At 38.5% G+C, this 23,605-nt stretch overlaps 1 protein-coding gene across 1 annotated transcript in view; it reads left to right on the plus strand.

Annotated features, from left to right (window-relative positions):
- Positions 1–23,605, plus strand: part of lyst (lysosomal trafficking regulator) — a 93,930-nt gene that overhangs the window by 53,047 nt on the left and 17,278 nt on the right. The window contains exons 23-36 of the mRNA XM_042333115.1: positions 1,523–1,703; positions 3,007–3,176; positions 5,522–5,752; positions 8,914–9,080; positions 12,156–12,308; positions 14,190–14,351; positions 15,174–15,365; positions 16,314–16,489; positions 17,247–17,453; positions 17,831–18,007; positions 19,261–19,337; positions 19,594–19,782; positions 22,615–22,760; positions 22,839–22,935. Of these exons, the coding sequence (XP_042189049.1) occupies positions 1,523–1,703; positions 3,007–3,176; positions 5,522–5,752; positions 8,914–9,080; positions 12,156–12,308; positions 14,190–14,351; positions 15,174–15,365; positions 16,314–16,489; positions 17,247–17,453; positions 17,831–18,007; positions 19,261–19,337; positions 19,594–19,782; positions 22,615–22,760; positions 22,839–22,935 (2,325 nt within the window). The remainder of the gene's footprint in view (positions 1–1,522; positions 1,704–3,006; positions 3,177–5,521; positions 5,753–8,913; positions 9,081–12,155; positions 12,309–14,189; positions 14,352–15,173; positions 15,366–16,313; positions 16,490–17,246; positions 17,454–17,830; positions 18,008–19,260; positions 19,338–19,593; positions 19,783–22,614; positions 22,761–22,838; positions 22,936–23,605) is intronic.

The raw sequence follows: 23,605 nt of genomic DNA on the forward strand, positions 1-23,605 counted from the left end.
ACCTCCTCCCTCCCATACGACTCTCCAAGGCCCCAAACACAATTTTCAAGTGAGACAGCGATTTATGTGTACTACCACCAAAGTAGTTTATTGCATTCGCTGCACACAATGTGGTCTCCTCTACAATGGGGAGACCAAACGCAGGTTGAGCAACCGATTTGCCAAACACTTTTGTTCTGTCTGCAAGCACATCCCTGAGCTTCCGGTTTCTTGCCATTTCAACTCTCCCTCCCAATCGCACTCTGACCTCTCCATCCACAGTCTCCTACTGTTCCAATGCACCACAGCGCAAACTCGAGGAACAACACCTTGTCTATCTGCTGGAGACCTTACATCCCTCTGGCCTCAATATTGATTACAATAACTTCAGACAATAACAGCTCACCTTCCCCTACCTTTCTTCTGTGACCATTACCACATCATCTGGGTCCCAGAGACTCCTTTTCTGTCTCTGGTCTGCCTGTTTTGTTGCAGCCCCCCCCCCCACACACACACTTTTTGTTTTACATTATTAACACCTTTTAACCCATCATCCCCTGTCCTCTACCCCATTTTCTCCTTTGTCTTCCTTGCCCTCCATCCCCATTCTCTGTTGGTCCATAGAAGCCTCTCCCTCCCAACATGTCCCAGTTCTGACGAACTCACTTACCTTTCTCCATGGATGCTGCTGAGTGTTCCCAGCGACTTCTGTTTTTGTTTCAGATTTCCAGCATCTGCAGTATTTTATGTTTTGTCTATTGTATTTGTTATTTTTAGTCCCTGCAATATAAAAGTAATAGGAAGTGCTAGTGCAATAAAACAATAAAATACAGCAAACTTACAATAATAGTTGGAGAGGAAGAAATAATTCTAATGCCATCATGTTGTGTAAAGTTGGATGATTAGTGTCTTGTCTAATTTTAAGTTAAATAAAATTCACAAAAACACTGGTAAAACTCAGAATGTTATCTTAATAAAAAGTAATTAAATTGATTCAAATATTTTTGAGGAATAAAATGTTTTGAATGCATTGCTCTTCCATGAGTTTTCTAAGACCTGTGAATCTGCCCATATAGCCTGTTCAGTTTTCACTGTTACAAGTAAACTTGCTGGTACATTCACTTTAAAAGTTATGGTGGAACTTGGCAGTGCATTGTTCCATAAAGTCACTCATACCCTGATTTGTCTTTGAACAAACAGGAAGTCACCTTATTTAAAAACTCAGAATTTTATGAAAACAAGTCCCTGGTATCTGAAGGTTAGGAGCCAATGTTCCCTTCCTCACAATGTGCTGCAAGTTGACATTTTAAGGGAATAGTCCAACTGCAAACACAATTAACGTAATTTGTGACATGGAGGCATTTTCAGGTAAGTTCCTAACTTCATTAACTGATAATGATCTTTGCTTAGCAGTAAAACACAGCTGCTAGCAAATGTAAACTATCTGCTTGCAACATTGTTTTCTTTTACTTGATAGGTAAGGTGGAGCCTGTACTTTTAAATGTATTTGCTCGCTACTAACGTCAGTGTTCCATGTATCTAGATCTGTAACAGAGGACTGCCTGATTCTGATTTGCTGTGGATTATATGACCTTTTGCGAGGGATCCTACTTATTTTGCCAGATCTAATGATACCCGATGTGATGGACAAGTTGATTCACCCTGAAGCACTAATAGTCCTAATCAATCATCCGTCACCACTTATTCAGCAAGGAGTTATTAAAGTAAGAGAATATGGCAGAATGATACATTAAAGAGACATGTTCACAAAGAGCAGTAATATTCCAAGATTATTTAAAAACATTAAAGGGGAATTTTTCAGAATGCAAGTTCTTTTGATAGTAAGTTTGATGGTGTCTGTTAAGGGAAAGTCTGAGCAAACCCCAAATCAAACTTGGGCAGTGCAGAGTTCCTGCTTAACAAACAGATGATTCAAGGTGAAGCCTGACTCTCAGATATATGCAAATTTGAAACAAACACATTAAAAAAAAGCTGATTGTACTCCATGCTTCAATCAAATTGTGTTCTGGTGTTGAACATTCAAATTAGTAGCTATAATGCTGTTCTGTATCTGATGCTTCTGTTCAGTGTTACACACGTTGGCAGTGTTAAACTTTCTTGGGATTTCTCCTTTATTTATCCAAAAGATAAGTTTTAGATTCATAATGAAGGGAAATAGGATTAGGATAGGTGGCTTCCTCCTAATGTGTCAAAGATTTCATTGGTTCTACTGTGCTGGAGGAACTCCTAAAACCCTCTTTCAGTTAAGCTCAGGAGCAGGACTCTAGAAGGATTCACGTTGAGGCCCTGTTTGTACTGGACTCCTTGGGTATAACAGTACAGTACATAATTAGCTGAGTTCTGTAGCGTATTGGTTAGAGCACTCACCTCACATAATTTGTTCACTCAATCCACAACTGTTTGTGGGACGTGCTGTCGAGGGATGGGGGATAAAGGGGTTGGAAGATGACTGAAGGCATGGTCAAAGAGGAAGGTCTTGATACAGTCCTTGAAGAAGAGAAAGGGTGAGCTGAAGGGACTTCGGGATCGAATTCCAGAAGGAGGGGCAGAAAGGCTGAAGGCCAGTCTGAAGATGGTGGCCAGCAGGGAATGTGGAAGCAGACCATTGCTTGCCTAGCGGAAGAAGTAGACAGGTTTGTAAGGTTTGGTCGCAGAGGTAGGGTGAGCCAAAACCTTGGAAGGGTTTAAAAGTGAGAATGAAAATCATGAACCAATCCTTTGACCGATGGGGAGCCAGTGAGAATGGGGTTGATAGGCTCACAGAACTTGATGTGGGAAGGAAGTTAGGTTGTTATTTATTTGTTATGTCTCTTCTTGAAACATAATAAATAATAGCAACCTAACTTTAACGGGTAGATATGCCTCAACTGGCCAGAGTACAGCTTTGTTTATCACTCAAAGTACAAAGAAACTTGCTTGCTAGGTCTTTACTTCAAGTTACTTATCAACAAGATTTCTCTCACTTTCTTTTCATTTTATTAACGTTTGTACATTTTTCACTTCCAGCTGTTGGATGCGTATTTCACCCGAGCGTCAAAGGAACAAAAAGAAAAATTCTTGAAAATTCATGGATTTTCATTGTTGGCAAATCAGTTATATCTTCACCAAGGGACTCAAGAGTTACTAGAGTGCTTCCTTAAAATGCTGTTTGGCCACACAGTTGGTCTGGATGAAGAGTATGTTTTTGTGTTCATTTTGTTTCTGTCTTAACGTCATGAGCAGGGCCAATGGAAAACTTCTCCGCATTTTCCGCTACGACGACGCTTGCCGGCAACAAATCCGCCATAAATTTAGTTCCTGGGCCGCTCACGCTCTTTACCTGATGTCACTGTGGGCAGAGCAGCTCCGGGCATGCATGCACAGTGCAGCGCAAGCAGCAAATGGGCTACACTCGGAGGCCCCATTGTTTTGATTGTCTCTGTGTGTGTCTGTATGTGAGTGTGTCTGTGTCTCTTCTATATGTGTGTGTATTTGAGTGTCTTGATTTCAAGATCCTCATCCTCACCTACAAGGCCATTCACGGCCTTGCTCCCTCCTACCTCTCCAACCTACTATCCCCCTACCTACCTGCCCGTACCCTCCGTTCCTCTGGCTCCGGTCTGCTCCACGTCCCCCGCCCCAACCGCCCTACTATCGGTGGTCGGGCCTTCAGCCTCTCAGCCCCCAGGCTCTGGAACTCCATCCCCCAGTGCCTTCGCCGCCTCCTCCCTTTCCTCCTTCAAGGCCGGTCTCAAAACCTTTCTCTTTGACCGTGCCTTCAGCTCCCCTCTCGACTCTCTTCCTCCTCCTCGCTCCCTCCCTTCCCTCCCCTCACCCTGACCATTTCCCCCCTCCTCTCTCCCTCCCTTCCCTCCCCTCACCCTGACCATTTCCCCCCTGCTCGGGTCATGACCCAACTGTGCAGCGCCTTGGGACGTCCTCCTGACGTGAAAGGCGCTCTATAAATGGAATCTTGTTGTTGTTGTTGTTGTTGTCTCTGTGAATGTTTCTCTGTCTGTCTGTGTGTGTATTTCTCTTTGTGTCTGTGCATGTGTGTGTTTCTCTCTCTGAGAATGTGTCTCACTAATGTGTCTCTGTGTCTGAGTGTGTACCTCTCTGTGTTTGCGTATGTGTGTGTCTCTCTGTGTCTGTGAGTGAGTGTCTCTGTGTCTGTGAGTGAATGTGTGTATTTCTCTCTGTGTCTCTGAATGTGTGTGTATCACTCTCTGTGTCTCTTGAGTGTGTGTGTGTGTCTCTCTCTCTGGGTCTCTGAGTGTGTGTCTTTGTGAATGTGTCTCTCTGTGTCTCTGAGTGTGTGTCTCTCTCTGTATCTGAGTGCGTGTGTTTCTCTGTCTCTGAGTGTATGTGCCTCTCTGTGTCTCTGAGTGTGTGTCGGTCTCTGGGTCTGTGTGCGGTACCGATCCTCCGAGGCAGGAGGTGGTGAGCTCCTGTAGCCTCACTAGCCTCTCCCCGCGAAAAAAAAAGGTCACTCAGTTTTTGTTAAAAAAAGTAATTAAGTTTTTTGCAACAATCTAATGTGTTAATTATTTTTGTTTAGATTTTATCAATAAAGTGAAAAAATGTAAGAGTAAAATGTACCTCAATAGCACCAATCAATCCCGCAATCCCCCCCGCAAATTCCCACAAAATTTAGCAAAGTGCCACCCCCCCCCCCCAATTTCCTGCAAGGTTCGTAAAGTGCTCCGCATTTTTTTTGTGTGCAAAAATGTCCGCACTTTTCTATTGGCCCAGGTCATGAGGCAGGATCCATTTTTAAGATAAAACTTCTTAAGATAAGAAGGTTACTTCAAATTGCAGCTCATGCTAAATGAGTACAATAACCTATTTCCATCTATTCATGTGAATGTTTAAGTAAACTGGAGAATTATTATATGTTAACGGAACTTTACAAGGTAATTGAATCGCTTTAGAAGTTTAGCCGAAAAATTCTTAAGTAATGGCTAGGTGCAGAAATTGTTTCTCTGATTAGAGATTGATCCTTAAGGGCAGATGTCAAAAATTCTGAATTGTGCATGAATGTGCATAAAACATAATTGTAGCAGTAAGGATGAAGCCATTGAAAACAGACAATAGGCAAACTAATCTGAGAATTGCTTTTGAATGTTTTAGCAGTGTTACAGCAGGGTTTGCTTTGATGCCTGACATGTTCACTTAGAAGGATGAGATGGACATTAAGAAATCCATCTGACACACTAGTTTTTTTCTTATCTGAAAATGATATGAAAGTCTTTATTTCATAAGTGATATTCTGCATGAATCCATGTAGTTAAGATGTCGTTTCTGGAAATATTGAAATGAATTATGATTTTAGACAGAATGGCAGAGGCCAGTTTTAAAAAACTCTGGTATGCTGAACTTTCCTGACAGTGTTTGAAGAATATTCATTTGATTACTGCCAGAGGGGGTGGTGTTTTGAACTTGCCATCTCATGGGTTACAAATATACATCTGTTGGCACACAAGTTTAGTTTTATGGAATTGTTTTTTAATGCTTATGACCAACTCTTTCTTGTTTAATGTAGGTTGGATCCAGCAATTATGACTGACATTGATCCATTCCATAAAAGGTGCATTATTCCTATTTTGGGTCTCATTGAAAACTCCCTGTATGAAAATACACTGGTCCACAATACCCTGTGCGTCCTACTTCAGCTTCTGAATGCTTGCTCCAAATTAGCTGACATACTACTTGACAATGGCCTACTCTACGTGCTGTTTAATACTTTAGCAGCACTAAATGGACTAGAGAATGGGTAAGGAAATAGTTAGAAGGAATATACTTGATTGTGAAACCAAGTAATAATCCTGCAATCATAAATTTGTTTGCGAGATTTTTGCAAACAAAGGATGCTGTAAATGTAATGCAACATTTTCACTTTTAAGCGCTTTGGGACGTCCTCCCGACGTGAAAAGCGCTATATCAAATGCAAGGATTATTATTATTATTATTTAATGTGACCACTGCTTATTTGTGAGATTCGGTTGACGATTTGAGAAGTGTGACTTGGGTTAGTGGTTGTGCTGAATTGTTAAGCTAATTTCTTCATTGCTCATTTATTCATTCCGCTGGTTCCGCTACATATGGGCAGAAGTGACTTTGCTATCTATGGGTTAACCCTATCAGTAAGGGTTTCTGATACTTTAAATGTGTCTAGTCACTGTGCCTTTCTGCACCCTCAGCAACACTCTGTCCCTCTGACTGCATCTTCCCTGGTTGTTCCCTAAAATGTTAGTTCATACAATGCAAGCTATCTTGTCCTGTATAATTTTGCTCAGCATGCTGATGGCAGATGTCCGTAGAATAACTGATGAGGAGACTCTGAGGCTTGGGACGACAGATGCTGGAAGGTGTTACTTGGAGTCCGGGTTTGTAAATACACCTCAGATATCCAGGTCTTGCAATCCACCTTGATTGGTGAGGAGAGAGGTAAGTAGCTGCTGCTCAAGCTCAGCACTTCCAGCTGGTGAGAGCATCACTCAGTGGGCAGGGATGTGTTTAGGGTAGTGATCATGTAATGCTCTCAAGTATTTCATGCTGAGCAGTGTTGCTCGCAAGGAAGATCACAAGGAGTTCCTGGTACCTGCTATCGACCTAATGAGGGTTCAAACCTGCACTTGCTGAATGTCAAATGATCAATTAGTGACTATTCTCATGGGGCAGTAAATGAGTGGCACAGTGACAAGAAAAATGTAAAGTATCAGACCAATTAGTGATTATCCTCTTGGGGAGGACTTCCTTGGAGCTGAGTGATGTGCTTGGCAAATGAATATCGGAATCAAGTAAACCCTTTATTGTGGTTTTATGTTGTCTGGTTTCTGAACCAAGTGGATCCACAGTACTTCAGAGTGCTGTTGATGGTAGATCAAACAGCTTGGCTCATTGGCAGACTTGGAAATCCCTGACTGGTCATTGGGGGCCAGGTTTCTTCCCAAAGCCTTAATTGGTAGAGTGGTCCTAGCCGGACAAGCAGCAAGAAGCTTGCCCAACAGCTGCCTTACTGAAAATTATAATTTTCAAAAGTTTAAATTGCTGAATGTATTGTATGTATGTGTAATATGTTATAATCCACTTCAAATCGGTGTTGCTTCTCTATTTGTGGTGGAATGTTTCCAAATATATTATGGGCAAACAGTCCATTTAATATTGTCTGTTCAACCCATGATATCTCATAGAACCATTCAACAGAAAAATCATTTTGTTAATGAAGCAAAGTATAGATTCTAAAGCTTAAAGTGCCTACCACAGTTTTGGGAGAAGAAATTTCACCTGAGTCTGTATTTACTTCATTTTATTAGCATTTCAACTTGCAGAATATGGCAAATTGTTGAATCTAGTGCTTAACTTTGAAGCTGGTTTTCTAAAGTTCTTAAAAACACTTACACAAAATGAATTCAAAGTTAAGACTGAATTCAACAATTTACAAAATTCTGCATGCTCTGGAATGTTGAGAGTAATTCTAGACCTAGCTGAAATTTCTATTGCTAGGTTTGTTTTAAGAATTTAGAAAAGGATATAATTGAGTTTGGACACATATGCTAATGTTCTTTCCTCTAGTAAGAAAGAGAAATTTTGTTTCTGAGTTTGTGTTTTTATTTACAAAAGTAGTTTTGATTTAAATATTTAGAGTAAGGCACTGTGCCTTTCCATTTCCACTGTTGATTTCAGGACTATTGCTGTTCAGACCGACTGCCTGCCAGACATCCGGGATGAGTCTGTAACTTCATTCAGCTGAACGTCAACAAAACTGAAACCATCTTTTTCAGCCGTCGCTAATGCCTTCTTTACCTCTGTCTCTAACTAGTTTCTTGCCTGGCTGCTTGCTCTGGCTAACTGAGCCACTGTATAAACTTGATTTTCAGTTTTCTCTCTTCTCCCCTCCTCCCCCACTAGCTCAACTTTCAGATCCTATATCTAGTCATTGCCCATTTGTTTCCTTCCTCTCTCTGCAACTGAAATCCTCATCCATGCCTTTATCATCTTGGAAGTTAGATATCTCCATTGTTCTACTTGTTGGCTTCCTGAGCTTCACCGCCCACAAACTCCAACCCATCCAAAACTCTGTAGCCTGTATTCACTTCTGCACCAGGCATTGCACACCCATTAACCTCATTATTTGCCAGTCTGCATTGGCTCTTGGTACTCTAGTGGATCAACCAAGATCTTTATCCTGATCTTCAAATTTGTTCATAGTCTCCTCCCTATTTATGCTAACTCTTCCAGCCCTATTCACTTGCCCACTGTCTCCGCTCATCCTATTTTAAGCTACTGCTCATTCGTCACACTCTATCTCCGATCATTGGTGAGAGCCTTCGGCCACTACATCCTAGTTCTGTGGAGCTCTTTCCTAAAATCATTTTATCTTGCTCTTCTCCTTGGCTTCAAACCTATGCCTTTGGTCAGCTTCTCCTCCCTTCCCTCTCAAGATTCTGATTATGCAGCTTTCTGAAATGCTCATCCTACTTGATGTACAAGTTGTAGTTATTATTATAGCTTATTTATAAATAATAGTCTTTGTCTGTCTCAAACACGCACACACACAACTCATCTCTTTCACTACTCACTCACTCCTCTCTCTCTGTCACACACACACACACCCATCTTCCTGCCTTGTAATCCTGTTCGATTGTGAACCGACCTGAAGGGCAAAATACATGAAAATGTTAGGGTGGATGAAGAAAATCACCTGACAAGGACTTTGAGCGTATTGGAAGATTTAAGATTTGTTTAGTCATAGGTCAATATCAGAATCTGTAATCATATCGTTATGATTTCCAAATTAATTATTATTTGTTATAATTCTAAAAATTAAAATTTTTAAATTTGGTTTTGCTATTTTCCTTAATCTTTTCTCTGAAATTTGAAAGGCAGCTCATCGGTTTGCTAAATTTCTGTTATCATTTCCTTTTATTATAGCATCCCAATGAGTGACTACAAGTTGCTGTTATGTGATATTCAGCAGCTCTTAGTAGCAGTTACTATCCATTCCTGCAGCTCCTCAGGTTCACAGTATTTTCGCATAATAGAGGATTTAATCTCGCTGCTTGGGTACCTGCAAACCAGCAAGAACACAAAGACAAAAGGTAGCTTTTGAAAATTCATTCTGTAATGAATTTTGCGGGTGGGGAAGAATTCAATAAACATGTTCAGTACAAATGTTTGTTTGAAAAAGATAAAAGCCTATTTTTGAACAAGGAATTACCCAGAATACTTTTTAAAATTGCCTCCTTTTAATTCTAAATGTATAGTATTTTCAGTGTAATTTTTTCAGTGTAACAGCTTGTGGATCCATTTTAGTAAACAAAGATAAATTTCCTTAATACGATGTCCAGATTGGTTCATCTATTTTATTTATTTAATTTTGATAAACTAATAATGCTTGCATGTTATACAGTGCTATTCATGTTGGGAAGACATTTCAAAGCACTTCACAGGATATAACTGTAAAGTGTAATGATTGCCATTTGTAGCTGAATATAGTGAGTAGGAGAGTACTTTATATTTTTTTCTGTGATTTTAATCGATTCCACTAAGCACTACTAGCACCTTACTAGCAGTCAGTTCACCATCATTCCCCTGCTGCGCGCCTCCTCCCAATCTACCAGTGGCAGGGACGTTTCAGAATGGATTCCTGGCTGAGGAAAATTGGCCAGGAAGACCCAATAATTTTGATTGAAACTTTCTTCCATTCAAGGGGATTGTTTGTTTGAGTTATTAAGAATTTAGTTATGAAGATGATAGTTGCTTACTTGTGCGGGTCTGCAGTATTCCAGGGCACTGCTGATGATAGCACAGTCGGATGGCTCATCGGCAGGACTTGGAAGGGCAGATGAGTCACTGGGGCAGGGAATCATCCAACTCAGCTTCTGTTAGCCCTCCAGCCAAACCCCTAAATTGTAGGGTGGTCCTGCCTGGACAGGCAGTGGGAAAGCTTCCCAGACAGTGATACCAATGGCAGGCTATGTGGTTTTAGCCGGTTAGACTCCAGCAATACCCCAACACGCACTCTTGGGTCCCCAAGCCTTGGCTCTGCGCCTAATACTTTCCAGAATTAGTTAAACAGGATGCGTCCCTCCAGGGAGAGAGTGCGCATTCCATTCCAACAATCTATCTCTGGGATTTCCATGTGTAGGTGGGATGCATGAAATTCTCAGTTTAATTTGGATACTCTTAAAAAGCATGGTTTCCTCTTGTGTCAGACACCTGGCTGAGCAAAAAAAAATTGTGCTCTCAGATGGTCAGGGGCATTTCTCAAGCGCTTGCCAATGCTGAAAGGGCATCGAGCTGGGGATGGGAGTTTGCAATTGCCCATCCCAGGCAAATTTACCATAGAAACTGGGTTTTTTTATTAATTAAATATGTCAATGTAAAATCTCTTGTTACCACTGGAATTTGATTCTGCAACATGCAGTTTGATTTTTCCGTTTCGATTTGGTCCTGGAAATAATCATCATGATTCTGGATCCGGATGTAATCATCATGCATTGGACCAAAATTTCTTGCCTATTGTTTTCAAAAGTGCTCTCCTATGTCTTTCTGCAGATAAATCAACTAAAAGACAATTACTTCAACTTGTGGTCTTAGTTGAGGTGTGCTTGCCATTCTATTTGTGACTAATTCCTCTGTCACAAAATTGGCTTACCCTGGCCAAGGCTCTTTGACTTGATTCACAGTGCTAGTTAAACATTGGAAGTATAAATCATGTAGCTGGTATTCCAGTTCTTCAGGAGCAGATATGGAATTTGGCAATGCATCTATTGCTGGTTAATGGTTCCATGCTAATAAATATCATCACTTAGTATAAGATTTCAACTTTCACATTTGGATGCATGCCAGATCTAGTGTTCCTGCCACTAATGACAGATTATTTATCCTGTGAAATAACCAACAAGCATGGTGAATGTGGTAACTGCAAAAATTGTATACCATACAGGTGAATGTTCTATGCAGATATAATAGCTGTTTATATTAGATCAAGATTTTCACCAACTGCTTCTCAGACAGGAAAACTTGAGAGTCATTTCCCATTAAGGTATCTTTCTTCTGTTAAGGAATGTGCCTTAGTAATCCATCTATTCCTGTGTTCCTTTGTATCTGTATTTTTAATAAATTTCTTTAGAAGATCAATCCTGAGAACAGATTATTGATGAAGGACATTTTTTTCTCAGACCTTTCGAACTCCAGAGCATAGATTAATATCTTTTTTGATCTATTGATGCTACCACCTTTATTACTTTTTCTCTGATGATAACTAGTAATATATAATTCGGCTTGGCAGTTTCTGATTTTAATTGATAAAAATCTGTACCTGTCTATTTTCCGAATTTCTCCAAATCAAGGAAAATAAATTTTCATCATTAAACATCGTATTTTTACATTTTTGTATCATGTTTTGGACTTTAAAGGCTACTCTGTTTGACAAGTTTCCACATATGTCAGGCACCTGGATGATTAAAATAAAAGCCATTTAGATTTATAATCCTTGGGTTGATTTTAAGCTAAAGGAAAACATGGTAAAATTCATAAAGGGAGCATTGAAGATTAAATCTTTCACTTTAAGATCTACCTTGTCACAAAATGTGTATGTACTCCATTTAATCTATAACATAATGTTTCTAACTTTCAAAGGTTACACATTTGACTCTCGATTTTGCATATATGAGCATTATTCTATCATTGTAGATTAATATTTAGGTGATGTAAATTGACACATGGCTATACCTGAAAACAAGAGAATACCAGAATTGTGTCATTCCCTACTAAGCCAAATAAGGCAGAAAGTTTCTTGGTTTGGTTCCAGGACTGTAGTGACATAATTTATCACAGCCAGGAAATGTGTTAGTATATAGTCAGTGATCAACTGGAGTGAAAAACAAGTACCCCAGGGAATGACATCAGAAGTTCTGCATATGCATGGAATAAAACATGGCTTTTTTTAAAGCTAAATGCTGCAATTGAACAATAGGTGATGCTAAAGTGTTGGCACTACTACTTGAATATTGCTCATAAAGCAGTCACAACATTATATAAAAGCATCGTAGGAATAATAATTAACTGTTAATTACAATATCAAGTGTTCTTTGTACTGTATTGATTTTTTGTTAGTTGGACTGTCTGGATTACAAAAATGATGACTGTTTGATTTGGTTCTTATTTAGAAATGGCTGTTGCACTGCAGTTTCGAGTACTTCAGAGCGCCATTGAATTTATAAAGAGCACTGCCAATCAGGATGTCCAGAATCTGAGCAGCTCTTACCATTTGCCTGCAACACAACACCATGCAATTCATCAGAAAAGGAAAAGTATCGCTGGTGAGTATTTTATTTTCTACATTTGTATTGTAAGTCTTCTGGCAAAATATTGGTCACAGGAGCACTATATAACCTTACATTTTCAAAGCAGTAATTGCTATAAATTTATGGAATGTTATTGGATTCTGGTTTATTGGTGTTATACTGAAGTAAGTGATGCGTCTTTCCAAATAATTATTAAATATGTCCTCTACTTTAGGAATCTTAAGCGAAAATTGTAACTATATAGATTTATATGCACACATTTTAGCACAGAAAAAATCAGATAAATTCCTTTATATTCCCTTCCAAATGATAAATGTGACTATACTTCACCTGAACCAAACTTTCCTTTGGGTGGGCAAAATATTTGCTGTGCAATTATTAAAAATAGCTGCAGTGCAGTGCAATCTCTATTTTTGCACCCTATTTTTTTTTCTTCTGCTCGATTCATCCATCTAACCTAGCTCCCTGGAGCTGACTCTGTTAAGTAACTCTGGTAAGTAAGCACAATATGATAGCTGAGTGTTGAGTCTAGTGGGAGGTGAGCAGGGCAGATGCAGTAGAATGGAGATTTGCAGTTAACTAGTAAATAAATGTTTCTTTGCTTTATACATAATGACTTCAATTATATTTTCTCTGGGAGTAAAGACTATATTAAAATAATATGGGTCTTCAATGCACTTATTTTATTCAGTGGAGTCTAATTTTTTGCCAATTTCAATGCTTATTGGGGAAAAGGAAAGAGAGGAGTCTTATCTACCATATTTGCCCGAATCTGTGGTGCAGGTTTTTATTAAAATGTACCTCAAAAGGCAGGGTATATATTGGAATTGATGACTCCTTAGATTGCAGTAGAATTTCAACTGCAAATCTAGAATTTACTTGCTTATTATAGATTTCTTTTTCACAATTATAGATAGAATTGAACACTTCCAATGTGCTAAGGCAATCAATTGATTCAGAATTACATGGCAGTGCTGGATACTGAGCCGTATTCCCCAGATAAAATTAAGCATTGTTCTTATACAAATATATGATCCTCACAGTAGAGGATGCCTTTCCACTTTTCATGTACTGTTGTATACTTTAAGATACAGATTTGACTGCCAATTAAGACACTATATTGGAGTTCTTAAATGTCAGGATTAACTGAAGAAAACAGATGCATTTTCATCTACTATACTAGAAAAGACTAATCTCTCTACATTAAAAATCTCCAGCCTTTTTATGGCCCAAATGTTACCGTAGATATTCAGGTATTTGGTGTCTGCCTTTTAATTAGATTTGTAAGCACTTCTCTCTTTAATTAGTAAACTTAATGTATTATCACCATTATTTTGGATGAATTCAGGTACTTTTGTTCCGACTCTTTTGTGTTCTCTTGATTTGTCTAGTACATGTAAAATAGTTTTATCTTTTGTGAAGTGTTATGTAGACATTAATAAGATCATGATAGAATTGAGCAAATTATTTTCTGTTAGATAAAATTTTGTCACTTTCACTGCAGTGACGTTTAGCACAAATAATCCATTTTAATGCCATTTACAGTTCATAATTGTATGTGAGAGTTACACACACAATGAAATACAAATACAAAACGCATTTCATGAAGATCAATATCCCCTTTAAATGGATGAATAATGTGCTATATCTGTAGAAGTTCTTCAGTATACCTTTTTGTCTAACTTTTACCAGTTTTTGCTACTACTAAAACTGAATTTCCATAAGTTATTTGCCATTTTTGACAAGATAATTGCCTGACATAGTTCAAGGTATGGGTTTTATTTCTATTAAGTGTGAGCCTTTGTCTTCAAACTTGTGTAAGGAACATTTTTAGGAATTGTGTAGCTCATCCCTGTGTGAAATGGTTTATTTGATTTGTACTTGTTTATAACGAAGGTTCAGTTGCAATGAAAGATTCCATAATTCCACGACTGCCAAGACAACATTTCTGCTCGTATGGGCACCTTCCGATGACTTTTTCATTCAACCCAGTAAACCAGGATTCTCCCGTTCAGTCCCCAACTGGATCCACCTCTTATACTTTTCCTACAGAAGCAGGTGCAGTAGTAACCTTCAGCCTTCTGATCAAATAACAGAAACATTTCTTGACACTGAAATGATTTTTGCTTGGAGCAGACACTATGCTGAACAAACAAAATATTCCCTAATATTGTAAACCTAGAACATTACTTACAGTCTAAAAATATTCACAGATCATGAATAATTATTATTATTATATCATGAATAAAGAATGTTTTTAGATGGTGAGTATATTTAGGTTTACTATTGGTCAAATTATTGTTTGACTATAGCTTTTGGTGCACTGGTTTGCTTACAGCTCTTCTGCAATTTAAACTAACTGAAAAACACCACCAGGTATAACAGTGAAGCAGTTTATCCAAAAATTTCTCTGGGCATAGTGCATTCATTGTTAAAAGTAGCAATGTTTTGTAGACTTGAGTTTTTATAATCACTATCATGCCTTGGATCATCTAAAGTGCTTTTTCCCAAATCCTTCAATCCTCATATCTACAATATTCACAAAACAATTGGTGTACTGTTTTCAACTGCTTCTTTTTGTGAAAGTATTTTTGATTTCAAATTTGAAACGTGCTAAATGGACTGAACATGATGACTTAAGTGATAGTGACTGCTAAAATTCACATTCTACAAAAAATACCTCTGTTCCTCTTTTTTGAATGATTAATACTTTCTGTGCCCCATGTGGGGACTTGGTTAATTATTGCTTCAATGCTTCACTATACTGAACTTTATAATTATTGGACAGTCTTTCACAATATATTTGAAACCAGTACCAACATAATAAACTTTCTAGAAAAAGGGATTAGTTTTTAATTATGTAGTTCTCTGTGTTGTCAGGCCCTCGTAGATTTTCAGCTGCTCGGTCGGATAGCTTGCTGATGAGAATGCGATCAGTAGCCAGTGATGAACTCACAGTATTAATGCAGAGGAGGATGAGTCATGAGAACCCTATGAGAGCCACTGAGACTGAGTTCATACAGAGACTGCAACGACTGACTGTTTTATCTGTGAATAGACTGATTTATCAAGGTAAGTGTGTTTATCCCATTTGTCAGCAATATTGTATTTTATATTCATCCCATCTTCATTTCATGAATACAATAGTTTCTGTTGGATTACTGTTCCGATAGAGCCTTCCGTAACCAGTTGCCTTTTTTCATGTATGAACCAATCATAGAATCATAGAATATTACAGCACAGAAGGAGGCCATTCAGCCAATCGTGCCTGTGCCGGCTCTTTGGAAGACCTACCCAATCAGTCCCACTCCCCCGCTCTTTTACCATACCCCTGCAATTTATTCTTTTTCAGGTACCTATCTAATTCCTTTAGAAAGTTGTTACTGAATCTGTTTCCACCACCCTTTCAGGCAGTGCATTCCAGACCGTGAATCTTGGGTTATTTAAATATGGGTAAAATCTGAGTAAAATCCTCTTTACCTAATGTCTAGAAACATGCACTTTCTGTTAGAGAATCACTAAACACAGATCAGAAACAGGAACTATTCTCACCACTTCCCCAAGCTACCCATGGATATTGAAGCCAGTTGTGGCATTGCTATTACTGTCGTGACTGATCACACAGACCAACGTTGAGAACGTTGCTGGTATGAACAGTTCAATGCCATGATATGTACCTTCTCGTTTAGTCTGTTAGGAAACAGTTCAGTGTTTTTCATCTAGAAATGTGTGTCTAGAGATGTTGAGTGGTCCCAACACTATCACAAATTAAATCAAGTATAATTGAGGGACCTTTTTTCTTTGTGTTTTACTAATCATTTAAATGTCAAGGTTGCTTTATCTCCATTCTTCAGTCCAACCAGGCGCCATGTGTATATGTAGTGGGCAGCCTGCTTTGAGATATCAACCAAATCCTTGTTAGGCAAGATATCAATCAGGATGAATAGATTGTTTTTTTTAATTAAATGTCCTTTTTAAAATTACCAATAAAATTTGTGCTATTTTGTGAATATGTTTCAGATCTTGATCCTGGCTTTCTGGATTTATTGAGCACGTCCGAATGTCCACATTATAAAAGACAGCAAGCCTTTCCATCTGAAACCTCAGAAATTTCAGTAGTACAACAGAGCAATAACATGAAAACATTTCAAAAAGAAATGCTGAAATTAATGGTTGAAGGAATTAAAATATCATTGGTGAGTATATTTGTGTATTTTAAAGCTCATACCTCTAGGCTAGCAACCAGTTGTTATACCAAACATTCAACTCAGTTCAATGGTCGATGATCAGAGGTGAAGCCAGATTAAACAAGGATTGTTAAATTAAAGGTGTCGATCGGAAAGTACATCACGCCAAAATGCAGGAAGTGTCTCCAACACAATCTGCTTTTGGAAAGGAGTTCCCACAGATGGATGTGATGTGGAGACGTTCTTTCAGACAGTGATCAGGAGCTGGCATCCTGTCTCTTTATCCTCTTTGCCAACCTGCAGTGCAGAAGTCAATGGTAGCGCTCCTACTGTTGTCCTGGCTATTGGTCTAAGGTCACTTTTACTCAGCATTGGATTGAAGTTCACACAAGTTTCAAACGTAATTTTCTATTCTCTATGGCGTCATAAGGTACTGTTTTTTAAATCACTTAGCGGTCAGCAGGTGGATTTTGAGAATGATGAGCCACTTTAACTGGCTAGTAACTAACAAAACAATCCAAATTGTCAGTGTTAGGATGCAATTAAGTAAATGTTAAGATATAATGTGAAAAAATAGATTTTGAAGCACAAATGTTTCTTTTTAGAAGTGCCGAGTTTGACTTTGATACATAAACTGCTTGTAGCTCAGAGCGATGTAGTTTACTAACGTGTCTCAAGTAATGTACTTCAGTTCTGTGTATTGCTGTGTACTCCTTGAAAGATTCATCGTTTCTTGGCTGCTGATTGATGTACATATATTTTTCAGGGAGTAAGTAGAAGTAATCCTCCAAGGCAACAATGGAAGCGTATGCTTTGGTCCTGCAGAGACACATTCCGGTCACAGTTGGGTCGACTGCTTGTACACATTCTGTGCCCTTCCCGCCCACTGGAGGAGAGAAAAATGGGTTTAGAAATAGTTTATGAACCAAGTTATCAGGAGATTCTGCGGGAGTGCCTTGGTCAAGCTCTGGAGGTATAATGAAATATAATGAAAATCATACAAATTAAAACAGCCCAATGTATGCACTGAGTTGCTGTTGCCAAGTTAAATGTTTAAATTCCTGTTGTGTTAGCAACTCATGGACAGTTTTTTAAATAAAAATATCAGTGCACAACTTTGACATTTGGAAAATGTGTTCAAACATTTAGAACTAAATATTTTCTGTATGCTTTGAATAGATCTTGAGGAGAGAAAGATTAATATAGATCAATACAGATTCTCTGCAATATGTGGATTAAATGATGGGAATTTCTCTGAAGAATATGTGCCAAAAGACAGCCTTTAAGAATTTTTGGTTGGACCTTACATGTAAGATTAATGATGAGAACCCTTTGTTTTGTTCACCTCAGCATGGACCCAAACTGGCATTGTATCTGTACGAGTTAATCCATGATCACAAGGAAGCCTTGTCAAAGGAAGAGCAATCTGCTGCAGGGAATTTTATGACCTCTTTAAAGCTTTGTGGTCACAAGTGCATTCCTCCCAGTGCGCCACCCAAGCCAGATCTTCTTAAAGCAATCAATGAGGTATTGTTATATGTGCACATGAACAATCACAACAGATCTGAAACATGTTTGACACCAGATATATTGGATTATGTGTTGGAATATGGTAACTTTGATCCCCAAGGTGTTTGAAATCATGTTGCATGAATAAAAATGAAAATGGTTAGAAATTGCACTCTGTTAACACTGAGTGTCAGATGCTTTTAGCACAGCACTAATTCTCATCTGATGTGAATTTAGCTTTGTTTTTCCTGGAAATTACTGATAATTGTTATGTAATTTTGTTAAAAAAAACTTAATTTCTTTGTCATTTTGGTTTAATTGCAAATGTGAATTTTGATTGATGCTGTTCAAAATATTTGGGTGGTGTGGGGCGGTTTTCATTCTGCCATGTCTGGTCCTGTTCTCACTCAGGTTTGCAGGAATCACTGGAAGATTTTTCCCTTCATAACCCAGGGTAATGTAACAAATTATGCCCCAGCTGTGATTAGCTATTCCGACATAGACTGAGAAACATATCTGGTCTGAATGACATGATGGTGGTCACTCTATATAGTAGGCCAGGGTGGTACAACTGGTGCCCGACGGCCGATTTCAGCGCCCCCACCATTTTATTTGGCCCGCCTGCTTCCTCCATACCCCGTAAATGTTATGTTTCTGAAAGGGAAACACAAAAATATTGCTCATGTGGCCCGCTGACTTTTCTCAAGTAGGGCATCCAGGCCTGCCCTCAGCAGCTAAAACTTTGGACCACCCTTCCCTAGGCTATTGGGAATCCCTCTGTATTTGCTCCTCGATACAACTTTGAAGAAACTTAAAATCCAAATTTGAAAAAGTTCTCTATTGTAAGTGTAAAACTTGACAAAATTTAAATTTGGAAGTTGAAGATCCCTTGTTCTTTGTTTGACATTGGTAAACGTGAAATTTCCTGCTGATCCTCTGGAACTTCACTGGAATGCCGAATTCAGTTTTAACTCTTGTGAAGTCTGCATCCAAACAAATATCAAAAAGTTCAGCTACAGAACATCCAGGAATTGCTATTTACATTTCATATCTCACAAATTAGACTCCATGGACTGATTTAGCTCAAGTAATGCTGAAAATGTAGGAAGTCTCTAAAGTTTTAGCTTAGTACAATATCCTTAAAAGCCATATGATGCATGGACTGCTTGCAGTGCCTGAAGAATATTATCGAGTAAAAGTTAATATTTGTTTATTTTATTAACTGGAGAGTTTTAAAACAGTTTATTGTAATACACTCTTTGTCTTTTTAGGAGCAAAAGAAGTATGAGAATGAGGAAAGCATAAGTAAAACTGCCTGGGAAAAGAAAATGGCGACTTCTCAACAGAGGTGAGAAGTGCACAAACGTAGAGCTGGCGTCTTCAGGTCCAGCACTCCCTCCCATTGCTTAGGTGCTGAGCAGTACTGTGCTTTAGAAGAGAGAAAATGTATGAAACCTGTTGTTTGTCCTCTGCCTAGAAAGGTAGAGCAGCATTGTCTACAGTTTAAAAACAAATCCTCCCTTAAAATAGATCACATTAAATGACATATAGAAACAGAAAACATATAATTAAAGTTTGATATTGGTTTTGTTTTAATTTTCCAGCCTTCTTCAACGACTAGATACAAAGTCAAAAGATATTTCCAAAATAGCTGCAGAAATCACTCAAAATGTATCTTTTCAGCAAGGCATAGAGAGGAAGAAAGTGATTCAGCACATCAGGGGAACATGCAAAATTGATTTAAGTGCTAGCAGGCACTGGCAAGAGCTTGTTCAGCAGCTAACACACGACAGGTAAGCCTTGGAATAATAATAATGATCCTTACATTTGATTTAGCCTTATCACCTTGTTGAGGCATATCAAAGTGCTTCACAGAACATATTGTACAGTGAATTGACTATTGGGGTGAACCGCGGCAACCAATTACTCACAACTGTGACCCACAAACAGACGTGAATTGAAAATTTTTTAAATTTGGGTGTGATTATTATGTATATGCATAAATGACTTGGCTATTGAGAGCAAAATGTTAAAGTTTGCAGATGACAAAACAGTGAGGAGAATGGTAGCAGACTGCAGGAGGACACAAAGAGTATAAAAGCAACACTAAACCTGCTAAACCTTTATAAGTCACTGGTTAGGCCTCAGCTGGGGTATTGTATCCAATTCTGGGCACCACACTTTAGGAAGGATATCAAGGCCTTGGAGAGGGTGCACAGGAAATCGACCAGAATGGTACTGGGGATGAGGGATTTTAGTTATGTGGAGAGACGAGAAAAGCTGGGATTGTTCTCCTTAGAGCAAAAAGATTAATAAGGGGAGGTGTTCAAAATTATGAGGGGTTTTGATAGAGTAGATAGGGAGAAACTTTCCACTGCCAGGTGGGTCAGTAAACAGGGACATAAATTTAAGATAATTGGCAAGAGGGGAGATTAGGAGAATTTTTTTTAACACAGAAAGTTGTTATGGTCTGGAATGTACTGCCTGAAAGGGTAGTGGAAACAGTTTCAATAACAACTTTCAAAAGGGAATTGGATAGGTATTTGAAGGGGAAAAATTTGCAAAGATATAGGGAAAGAACGGGAAGTGGGACTGATTGGGTAGCTTCTGATTGGGTAGATTGGAAGAGCAGGCACAATGGGCCGAATGGCCTCGTTCTGTGCTGTAATATTCTATGATTCTATGATTCTAATACTCCCAGAAAGCGACCCACCAACCGACTAACAACCGAGTTCCTACTTACTGCTAAGTAAACAGAGGCCTGCCCGGGAATCGAACCCAGGTCCTCTCACTTGTGAGGCGAGTTTGCTAACCACAACACTATGGGATTCCACAGTTACTAAATGTAATTGAAATGAACTTAAGAAAATGTTTATTTTTCAGTACTAAAATTAACTATTTTAGACTGAACACTGGGGTAAAATTTACAACATTTCATAACAGATTTGAAGTGAGAAACATTGAGATTTCAGTCAATAATTACATGTTTCAACTCTGCAAACCCCTTGCAGATTTGGCACAATATATTTCTCTATTTGAGTTTGCAAAAACATTTATGAAAACTTGCTGGCACCATCTTTACTGCAGGAAAGGGCTGTAAACTATGGGGCAGCCCTGATGGTGAAGTGGATAGAGCTGCTGCTTACACTGGAAGCTTGTTGGTTTGAATTGCAGTCCATGTTAAATGTGATGATCTTGGGGAGGCTAAATTGGCCCTAGGATAATGGAGGGAAACCAGGTTCTTGTTCATGATCCCTCTGCAGCATTTTCTGCTGGTATTGGACAGTTTTATTGAGATACCGTATCATTTTAAAGTTGACACCACCCCTGACTACCTACCTAATGCACATTTTATATATAACACTGTATAGTTTGTCCATGGCCACAAATTGTTTCACCTTTTAAAATAAATTAAGCTCAGACAACATTAATCAATTGCTGATTGATGGCAAAGGGAAATATTTAATTTGGTAGCTGTGACCAATAGAACTGTTGAAAGTATTTGTTGAAGAAACTCAGTGAAGGTATTGGCATGGAATTTTGAAAGTTGCAGAAAGATGCAACATTTTGCAGGAAGGCTTGATGTTCTAATGAGATTGGTGCCAGAATGCAGCATTTGCTTTGGAGCCTGGCAGATAACTGGTAAATGCCATTTAACATTGAAAATCGTAAGGCCTTTGATATTGTAATAGCAGACATAGGGTACAATTTCCTGAGCATTCAATACAAAGTTACTTAAGATGGTTTATGGTGGTCACCAACTATCATTTTGGCTCATTTGATCTTTCATTTAATTTAATCTTTTAATTTAATCCTGGAAGGCACTTAAGCAAACCAATAATCAGAGAAATTAATAGTTACCAGTCAAGCATGTGAACAATCTGATATGAGGTTCTTAGTTTCTGTAAGTTGCATGGTAGAAACTGATTGAAAAAAGGGCGACCCGACAGAACTAATTAGTCTAGGTTCACAGAGTTGGAAATGGTCTTTTTAGTGAAAAAGGGCCATGCCTAGAAATAAAGCAATATTTGGCACATGTTAATTCCACAGACCTACACACCAGAAAGAGAAGCCCCCAGGGGTTGAATGCCAACTAGGAACCCAGTGTGAGGTCTTTAAACCCATTGTGAATAGTAAGCATGATGAGTAACTGGTGAAGCCAATTGAAGTCCAATAAAGAGGTCAGGATTGTTTGAAGTAAAGACTGTTAAACAGTTCATTTTAAATGCCGGAGGTGTCAAGGTAGCAGATTTTCATTAATAATTTGTTTCAAAATAAATGCTTAGTGTAACTATGATTCCCCCTAAAGTAAGCTTTGCAGTCAAAAATCAAATGCCTGCTTTTATAAATGACAATAATAATCTTTGCATTTGATATAACGCCTTATCAAGTCTTCGAGACGTCTCAAAGCACTTCACAGGATATAAAGTTGTAAAGTTGACACAAGAGTAAAGTTTAGTGACTTACTATAAGAAATATATTGCAAATCCATGCAACTATACCCTAATTTGAGTGATTTGTAACCATGTTTCCAGAAATTGAGCTGCGTAAAAATGAGTTTGTACAGGGTTGGAAGCTTTCATTTGAAATCAGTATACATCACTTTTTTATGATTGTATTTCTAGGGCTATATGGTACGATCCAGTATCTTACCCAACATCATGGCAGCTGGATCCAACAGAAGGTCCTAATAGGGAACGTCGACGTTTGCAAAGATGTTACTTGACTATTCCCAATAAATACCTTCTTAAAGACAGGCGGAAACCAGATGGTAAAATGTGTGATGTATTAATCACTTGTTGAAATTTCTGTTTGTTCGGGATGTTCTTATTTATTTTCTTTCTTTCAGAGCCACCTAAGCAACCTTTATCCTATTTATTTGAAGATAAAACACATTCTTCTTTTTCGTCAACTGTGAAGGACAAAGCAACAAGTGAATCGATCAGGTAATTTTGTCAGATGTCAAATAATTAAAAAAGTGCTGCCAGTGATTATTTGCAATTCCAACTCGATTGGTTGTTCGATATATTTTTCCGTTATTGCCAAGGATTAAAACGTTCAGGAGAACATAAGAAAAGTATAACATGAGGCAGCTCATCAAGTTTGTTCTACATCTTGATCTGATGACCAAGAAGCAGTGATGACTTTGCTTATTCTTTTGTAAAGATGATTCTATAACGTGTTCTACTCTGGAAAGCTTTTCTGTAATCCTTCCATCTCACTCCCCCTCCACCCCCCTCTCTTTTCAAAACTGTGTTTTCAGCTACCTCCTCCTCACTCCTATTTCTCTAACAGCTCGGACTCCCATTTAGATTTTCTGAAGCGCTTTGTGACCTTCTAAATAAAAAGTGCTATATAAGTGTAACTTGTGTGTATGTGTGTGTCTCTTTTCCTCTCTATTTTGTACTTAACTTCTGGAAGCCACTTCCACTTCCCAATGAAACACACAATAGGCTTTGCCTTAATAATAATAATAATAATCCTTGCATTTGATATAGCGCTTTTCACGTCGGGAGGACGTCCCAAAGCGCTTCACAGAACACACTGTAAAGTGAATTGACTGTATATTTGTGGGCGAACGCGGCAGCCAATTGCGCACAGCAATGTCCCACAAAC

Source organism: Callorhinchus milii, unplaced genomic scaffold (genome assembly GCF_018977255.1).
Source record: "Callorhinchus milii isolate IMCB2004 unplaced genomic scaffold, IMCB_Cmil_1.0 Scaffold3, whole genome shotgun sequence".
Taxonomy (NCBI): domain Eukaryota; kingdom Metazoa; phylum Chordata; class Chondrichthyes; order Chimaeriformes; family Callorhinchidae; genus Callorhinchus; species Callorhinchus milii.